The 9,389-nt window shown below is 38.9% G+C and overlaps 1 protein-coding gene across 2 annotated transcripts in view; it reads left to right on the forward strand.

The window, feature by feature from the left end:
• The window catches only part of LOC119498866 (zinc finger E-box-binding homeobox 1-like), a 93,017-nt gene extending 87,681 nt beyond the window's left edge, over positions 1–5,336 (forward strand). For both annotated transcript variants that reach the window (XM_037787960.1, XM_037787961.1), the window contains exon 8: positions 1,776–5,336. In XM_037787960.1, the coding sequence (XP_037643888.1) occupies positions 1,776–2,488 (713 nt within the window). In that variant the 3' untranslated portion in view covers positions 2,489–5,336. The remainder of the gene's footprint in view (positions 1–1,775) is intronic.
• The last annotated feature ends 4,053 nt before the right edge of the window (positions 5,337–9,389 follow it).

Below are 9,389 nucleotides of genomic sequence, written 5' to 3' on the forward strand. Positions count from 1 at the left end.
CGGCTATGACATCATCCACATAAACACAAACCACAGACACAAATTCACAGGCTCCGTCTTACATACATACGTAATACATCAGTTTGGTTTATTGAGTGTCCTTAAGGGCATTTTTTTTATACCGATGAGTCAGCAATTACTTTGCCAGCCGAGATTTAAAACATTTTAACTCTCTTGTTTACCTCCACTCTGAACAACTTTGCATACCTTTTTTTAACTGAGTAAAGATGGAGAATGGTGCTTTATTGTGGAAATATTACTTCATTACAGGCTTATTTACCTCAGTGCATTGGCTCCCAACCTTTTTGGCTTGTAAACCTTTAAATTGTTTTCCCCTTCGTCACCTGTTGTATATTTGTAAAATGATTATTATCACAATCGATTGATTAATCCGTTTAAATATAATTAATTATTATTAATTATTTTCCCAATCAATTGTTTGGTCTTTAAAATGTCAGAAAATTGTTAAATGACTCATCACGCCAAAGCCCAAGATGATGATATCAAATTGTTTATTTCATATGGCCAACATCCCAAAACATTTCAGTTCATTGTCACATTAAATGTATATGACGTCGGTATTGTCGGTTGCTGTTTCAAAATTGGCCCCTTCTCACCGGCTCAACGAGCAAGAGAGAGAGAGAGAGAGAGAGAGCAGCGATGGTCGAGCGAGCTATAGAGTGAATGAAGAGAGGGAGCGGTGTTAGCGAGAACAAAGCAGTGAATCAGAGAAATAGAATGTAATTATCTGATCGTGTTAAGGCGGTTACTTCTGAAGCACAAAAAAACACATCCACACCTCCGCACAACCCTGCAGGAAGGTACTACATTGCCGGATTTTGAATGAACGCAATGGAAGCGCACGTTTCATCCTGCCGCTGTGGTCGGCTCGGTCAAACTGACACACTGATAGCAGCACACTCTGCACACAGCACAGAAAAAAGAGAGGAGGTTACAGTGATGTAACAACCTGCTGCTTGTCAAATACCAACGCTCTCTGTCATAGCTTGGTGTTACACCCCCACGCAGGGCCCAAAGGCTCTTTGCTGACACTCAGAAACGTCCCGGACACAGAAAAGACAAAATAAGAAGAAAAGAGAAAATACAGGCGGAGGGCTGCAGGGTCTCTGTACCACCACACACTTCTAGTGGGTCATAAGTGATGATTGAGAGGGATTATTTAAGTACCAGTCTATACATGTTTTTTTTAGGAAAATGCTGCATATTATACCTCTAAACAAAGAAAAGCTGCAAATTCTCATAATCTCGAAGCTGGAACTAAACAATGTTTGGAATTTTTGCTTGAAAAATTACTTACAATAGTTAATTTAATCAAAATAGGTGCCAGTTATTTTTCTTTGAAAACATTCAAATAATTTGTAGATAAAAAGAAAGACTGGAAGAATGTCTTAATAAACAATATTAACATATTAATACATTTCTGCTATAATTTGAGTTGCAGAAATGTTGCTCCTATCTTATCCTGGTAATCATCTCACAACCCCTCAGATTTATTTTGTGACCCCTTGTGGGGGGGCTGGATCCCGAGATGGGGAACCTAAAAGGACAATAAGCCATAAATCACTTTAAGACATTTAATAAACAGTTTTAAGTTCTGGCACTTCACTTGAGTATGTTGAATATCTTTGATAATTTTTTCTCCACTAATTATCAGTTACAGATTTTGCTCTATTACTTTAATCAGATTGTATCAGTTTATTTTGTGATATTTTGGAAGCCAAAGCCTGTCTGACTCTTTGTTCTATCATCTGCAGGAAAACGGCCGCACGAGTGCAACATCTGCAAGAAGGCCTTCAAACACAAACACCACCTGATCGAGCACTCGAGGCTGCACTCCGGAGAGAAACCTTACCAGTGTGATAAGTGTGGGAAGCGTTTCTCTCACTCTGGCTCGTACTCCCAGCACATGAACCACCGCTACTCCTACTGCAAGAAGGACGGACCAAGCTCTGGCTCCGGTTTGGAGCCACGCGAGGTTCAGACGGAGATCGGCAGCCCCGGCACCGGTCTGCAGTCGGACAGTCGGACCACGACCCCGCCCTCCCAACTGGACTCAGACGAGAGGGAGAGTGAGGAAGAGGACGACGACGACGAGGCCATCTGTATGGACGACATCCGGGTCGTGCAGGTGGACGACGGCGAGTGCGAGATCTACGAGGGTAACTTTGAGGACGATGACGACGATGACGAGGAGGGAGAGGAGATTGTGGAGGAAGACGCGACAGGAGAGGAAGAGGCAGAGGAAGAGAAGGTGGACGAGGAGGTCGTTTGCGATGTGATGGAAGTCGAGGTGGGGGATGATCACATGGAGGACGAAGAGATGGAGGAAACAACTGAAGAGAAGGAGGAACCGGCAAGTGCGGATACAGAGGAAACTGCAGACTGTGAAGCGAATACGGACAAAAGCATCAGGGACAGGTCAGACAGCGCCGAACCCATAGAGGACGAGGTGACAAACGCCAAATAGAGGATGGGAAATCTCTTCGGGACAGCTCGAATGCCTCGCTTATTGAAGTCGAGTTGATTAAGACAAAACCGCAGAAAAGTCAAGTAAGTCGGGGCGGTTGCCTGATCTTAACGGTCCACTACTGTGTACAAAAACCCAGGTGTGCCTGAACTTGAAAAAAGAAAAAAGAAAAACAAAACAATGACTTTTTTTTTTTCTTGTGGAAATGAAATATCAGTGTTAAAAATTGTTTATAGGAGTACAGATTTTAAAGCAGAACTCACCCATCAACTTGTTAGACTTGTTACTGAGACATCCCAGGTTGTTTTATTGTTTGTTTGATTTCATTTGGTCAGTGTTACTAACCTTGTTCTTGTTTGAAAACATTTTACCCTGTAAAGATGAGAAAGAAAATTTCTATACCTTTTTATTGCCAATGAAGTTTCCTAAATCAGTATTTTATTGAGTTCTACGAACAAAAACCTCTGCACTACAGTATTCCTGGTTTACCTATGGATACATGCCTCATGCATTGTATGCCCTTCAGTGTTATATACGTACTCTAGCTAGCGGGATGTTGTTTGTGTTTAGTGTTAGTCTTTGCTAGCTAGCGTTACTTTTTGTTTTCAGTTTGACTGTTAGCCTTAAGGAAAACAAAGTATTCTTGGGGAGGGTTGTGGGCGGGATGGGGAGTCCGGGATGAGAAGGTGGCTCCTGTACGCCATAACCAAATTTGTCCAATCAGGGAAGGTGGAGTCACAACCTTAAAGCCAGCATCAGGGCGCCTATGTTTAGCAGCCTGGCGTAGCCTGCACGGGTGGAGTCTCCAGGTGAAGATTCAAAAGCAGACTCCCACCTTGCCGGGCTCAACTGTGGTTCCAGAAACACATGCGCCCATTCTTACCAAGCTTCTCCTTAATTTGGTTGACTTTAGTTCTGAGTCCGTGTTTCAGTGTTATTAGCTTATATATGAAGTCATACTGTATGTGAAGGAACAGGGCTGTTCCCTGCTCCACCCCAATGCCTCCAGCCTTATGCAAGACCTGTGTGCTGTTAAAAGTGCCATTGAACAGTGTTATTATTTCTTCTTCACACATGTAGCCAGTATTATTGCCCTCTGTTACTAACACGAGACCCATATTGACTAATGTTTGTCGACTTGCACAGAACAGCTCATTTGTCACAATTACTGAAACATGCTTCCTGTGAAATTAATTGGAATATATTAAGTCTATAAAATGACAGAAAATTGTGTAAAAGGAACAATTTAATATCTGAGAGCCCAAGATGGGGCCTTCAGATGTTTTGTTGTGTCTGAACAAAAATCTAAAACCCAAAGATATTCAGTTCACAATGATAAAAGGAAACTGAGAAAAGCAGCAAATTAAATTAAATGTTTGGCATTTTTGTTTGAAAAGTAATATCAGTTTTCAAAAAAAGCTTCTGCTTATTTTTGCAGATCGACTAACTACTAATTGTTTCAGTTCTGCATAGTATATCTTTAAAAAATGCTTTTGGTCCTGATACCGATAGTTGCATATTTTATGAGACTTTTAAAGACTTCAATATTTGCTGTTTTCAGTTATGGCTCAGTTGACGGTCCTATTTGCTCTACAGTGTCCAAAATCTTTAAATTGAAGTTCAAAAGTAAAAACAAAACAATGTTTCGAGCCGAGGAATGTGTGGGAACCATTGATAAATACAGTCCAGACTGAGCTTACCTGTAGATATGAATTGCCCTGTAAACTCGCTGATGTTAAAAGTTTTTTGTTTTTTTTAAATGCAAGTTAATATGTTGGACTTTATGTCACAAGTCAGAGTTTTAAAAATGTTTACATACGTGTTTAAAAACAGAAAATGTTCTTTTAAGGTAGATTGAAGTATTTAAAGCTAAAAAAAAACATGCAGGGAATGTTATCCAACTCGGGAAGAAATCAGAAATATACAAAACCAAGATTCAAATAAAATGGAGACAGAAGGATCTTAAATTCAGCCGAACTCATGCACTTGTTTTCAGATAGTAAAAAAAAAAAGAGAGAAAAATTGTGACGAGCTGTCCGGCACTTCAGGTAACAAACGTTAGTGAATGTGGTCTCTGTCGAAGTGTTTTCAGTTGGTTTTACCGAACAGTGTTTATAATATTAGTCTGTTTTAATTGTTTTGTTTTTATGTGTGTCCTCTGTATGTTTTTTCAACAATGGCAGTATTAGAACCCTTTTCACAGATTAAAAAAAAATGTACCTGTTTAGTTTTTAGAAGACTTTTTTATATTTATGTGTCTTATTTTTATATTTTCTTTTATGGTTATTTATTACACATTGTAGTGTACATTACTGTAGTTTGAATTGATACAATAATATATTTTAGTATGAAAAATAATCTCAAGACAAACAAAAAAACACCCAAAATGTGGTTCTGGGAGCTGAAGTTTGTTTTAACAAAAAAAAAAAAAAAACATAAAAAGATAAAACATGTATTCTGTAAACATGACTTCTGTTTTAAGCTAAAAAAAAAAGAAAGAAAAAGACCGGAATGAAGTGAGAAATAGAAACTGTTACATGTGCATCCGCTCTTTGCGTCGTTATGAAGCTACTGAATTCTAAAACTCTGTGATTTTAAAAGCATGAGTCGTTGCCGTTTTAATGAAGGATCTTGTTATGAAGCCTCCCTTTTTATTTCGAAGCCAAATTTAGATCGTCCCGCCACCCTGTTTTCTGTTCTGTGCCAACTTGTTCCATTGTACTGTCGAAGGCTGCATATCGTTTGTTCTGTCCTCACCCTTTGTAAATCCACTGTCTTTTTGTATTGTTTTTATCTTAGTTTTGCTCCATTTTTATGACTCCCCATCACAATAAAATATAAGACAGCATTTCTGAGTCACTTGTTTTACTTTTCAGCTTCCTAATCTATCAGTCTACCGGGATAAATGCAACAGGATGCAATGTTTTATGTCAGGATAGTAGGACATGGTTGACATCCGATAAGCAGCAGTTACCCATCCTTAGAAATCCAAGTCACAGTTGCACACTTGGACTCAATTCGCTTGGAAATAACTTACTCTTGACTCACTTACTTTTTTAAGTAGAGAGGGGGGTGGGGGGTTTGTGGGGGGGGTCACATGCAACAATACCAAGGCCACCAGGACACGCCAGACTTCACTCACATTTCGGCTGTCAATCGATTAAAATATTTAATCGTGATTAATCACATGATTGTCCATAGTTAATTGTGATTAATTGCATATTAATCACACATTTTTTATCTGTTCAAAACGTACCTTAAAGGGAGATTTGTCAAGTATTTAATACTCTTATCAACATGGAAGTGGACAAATATGCTGCTTTATGCAAATGTATGTATATATTTATTATTGTAAATCAATTAACAACACAAAACAATGACAGATATTATCCAGAAACCCTCACAGGTACTGCATTTAGCATAAAACAATATGCTCAAATCATAACGTGGCAAACTGCAGCCCAACAGGCAACAACAGCTGTCAGTGTGTCAGTGTGCTGACTTGACTATGACTTGCCACAAACTGCATGTGATTATCATAAAGTGGGCATGTCTGTAAAGGGGAGACTCGTGGGTACCCAGAGAACCCATTTACATTCACACATCTGGAGGTCAGAGGTCAAGGGACCCCTTTGAAAATGGCCATGACAGTTTTTCCTCACCAAACTTTAGCGCAAGTTTGGAGCGTTATTTAGCCTCTTTTGCGACAAGCTAGTATGACCTGGTTGATACCGATGGATTCATCAGGTTTTTCTAGTTTTGTATGATGTCAGTATCTTCACTCTAGCTTTAAAACTGAGCCTGCTACAACCTAAAAATTGTAAGTTACGTTAATGCGTTAAAGAAATTAGCGGCGTTAAAATGAATTTACGTTAACGCATTATTATAGCGTTAATTTTGACAGCCCTACTAAGTATATGACCTGAGAGTTGAAAGCAAAAACACCCAGGTGACAGGGATTGACCTGGTAAAATCCTGGAGGAATTAAAATAAAATAATAACAGTGTGCCAGTCAGGCCTTGCATTGCCACCGACCTCGAATAGTGTATTTAATAACTAGGAGTGTGTTCCAATCCACGTACTTCCTGAAGTACACTTCAATGTAGTGCACTATGTGCACTCTGTACTCACTTGAGTAATGCGTAAATTTCAACGGGGTAGGGTCGTCTCAAATCGAATACTCTGTGGCGCACTGACCGGAAATGACGATCACAACATTTCAACGCGGCTCACTACCCGCCAAAATATCTTCTTCTTCTTCGGGGTTTTACGGCAGCTGGCCTCCTTTGTGTTGCGCTGCTGCCTCATTTAGGTCCTACCCGTCAACTACCCGCCAAAATATCTGCCTGCTTTGTTGAAGAAAAAAATGAAAGCCAAGTGGAAATTACGTTTCCAACGTCGTCGCCTACACCTACGATGTATCCTCTTCCTCCTGTTGGCTAAAAATGCACCGGTATGTTTGCGTATTGTTTTATTCTGTTATCTACGTATGTTTGGATAGTGGTCGTGGCTCCACCCCTTCCGCTACGTAGCCAAGATGGAGGCAGTTGAGTGTGGAAAGTGTCCAGCGTTCCACACTCAACGATCTGACCGCTTTGAGTACAACATCCGGGTACTTTGAGTACACTGCATTTGCCGTACTACCCAATTGGAACGCACTATGCACTCAAAATAATGAGTATGTAGTACAGAAGTATGTGGATTGGAACACACCGTAGGGCTATACATTGAAAGACCTGGACTTGACTGATGTATACAACGGAAAAGGTCATAACATTAGTGCTATATGAGAAAGTAAGATGGTCCTCACAAGCAACAAGAAGAGCGGATCAGATCAGATCCCAGGACTGGACAACTCTTTACACTCCACAAGTAAATACTGAACTTAGGCAGACTGCCTTCTAGTGCTTTGCACCATATAAATGGTATGAACTTCTAGGATATTAAAGCTTGAAGTCTCATCCAATTGGGTGAATTTTGGACCTTTTAGAGAGGAGTGTGATTGTTTCTGATGCTTGTGTGTCTCATCTTCTCTGATCCATCTCTCCTGCTGTAACCTTCTCAGGTATCTCTTGCAAAAGACATCTTGATCTCCATGAGATTATTAAATAAAGTTTGTAATAATATTATATTTGTGCAGAGGGTATATTATGCTCAGTGCAATCAGGTTTGTTTTGCTGAGCAGAAAACTTCAAACTGTCAAAAACTGAAGAAGACAGTTTACACTGAATGCTGTTTTATAGACCTATCTAAAGCAAAATGAAGACAGCAGTGGGTAGAAATGGAGCAAATATGATTTAAAAAAGTTATTTTTATAAAATATCCTGACAGTAGTACATGAGACAGGTAATCTGAAAAAAATCATGTGCCTCTGTGTCCTCCGGTGCTCCTAACGGCATCTGCAAGATTTCACAGACCGGAGGAAAACAAGCAGTAAGAGCTGATCTGGAGTCTGCCGTCCAGCTGCTGTCTCTGAGCAGCTGTCAATTACTCGCAAACTAGGCAGTGCTGATCAAATATGAATCAATATTCTGTTACGTTAATGCCTATTTCTCTCCTCAAATGTTCTCAGAAACATCTTGTAGTGTACTGTTTAGCTGTAAACTGAGAATGTTTGTGGCAGCCAGGCCAGGCCTCCAAGACAGGGGGAGGGGCGTCACAGCTGACTTGTACATGGTCTGCTCGTCACTTCCTCTGTGCAGCTGTGAAAGGAAACCACCTCGAGGCGTGTGATATACAAGCTACTGTTTCTGTAAATCACTTTAAAACAACAAAAATGTTTAAAACTGTAGGCTATCTTCCTGGGAAACGGTCAAGCAAGGCGATATAGCAGACATCTGTATAGATCAATACTTATCTATAGTATATTTGTTGTTTTATAGCAATTCGAAATTTTCTTTAATCACTCCACAAGGAGCTCTTAAGCTACCATTAAATTGGAACTGAATGGTTCCATCCTGCTGTTGTAAATAGTCACTCTATGTGTATTAATCCACAGCTGAACATAGTCCCCAACAAATGCACTACTTCCTCCTGTTTGAGTAACGTTTGTTAAAAACTAATAAATATATACACTCTGTTATTATCCATCTTCACATACTAAATAATGTGATTTAATAAAATTGATGTATGAGTGTGTGAGTATTTTATGGGTCAAAACACCACTTTCTTCATGTCCCACAACTGTGGTCTCAATGTTGAGATACATAAAATGAGCTCATTCAATTATAATATGAAATTATTTCAAATGGAACTGTTTCATATTCATATTACTTTACACTATATTCAAATTATTTATTTTTTTACTAATCATTTACATCATTTTTTTTCCATCTAAATGTGCCTGTCCCACACTTCTGAAATAATACAACTAAAACCAATAAACATATACCATATAGTAAATGTTTTATTCAAAGCCAAACAAATCTAGTTTCCATGGAAACAGAAGTTAACAGGTGAGCACATGGATGACAGGTTGGGCCGCCCACATAGGTGACCCTCAAGATCCAGAAAAACACGGTGAAGATCATCTTGTCTTCTTCTTCTCAGGTCTAGCTCAGTAACATTTAAACAATATATTAATACTACTGTTGAATTCATGAATATTAGATGCTAAGAGTCAAAGCTAACGTAGCAGACCATGCTAGCTGATATTTATCTGCAATATTAGCATCTTCATCTTTCAGGATGTAGAGAAAACGTTTTTATATCAATATTTACAATGATGCACAAAGCTTGATGAAAATTAATTCAAACGTCTTAAAAATATTATAGAATTTAAATAAGGAAAATGTAGAAAAAGAACATTACTGAACATTTAGTATAAGAATAAGTGATGAAAACCATAAAAAATGAACATGTTACAAATGAAAATCTTAAAAACTCAAAAGGGCTGCAGTGA

Source organism: Sebastes umbrosus, chromosome 12, assembly GCF_015220745.1.
Source record: "Sebastes umbrosus isolate fSebUmb1 chromosome 12, fSebUmb1.pri, whole genome shotgun sequence".
Lineage (NCBI taxonomy): Eukaryota > Metazoa > Chordata > Actinopteri > Perciformes > Sebastidae > Sebastes > Sebastes umbrosus.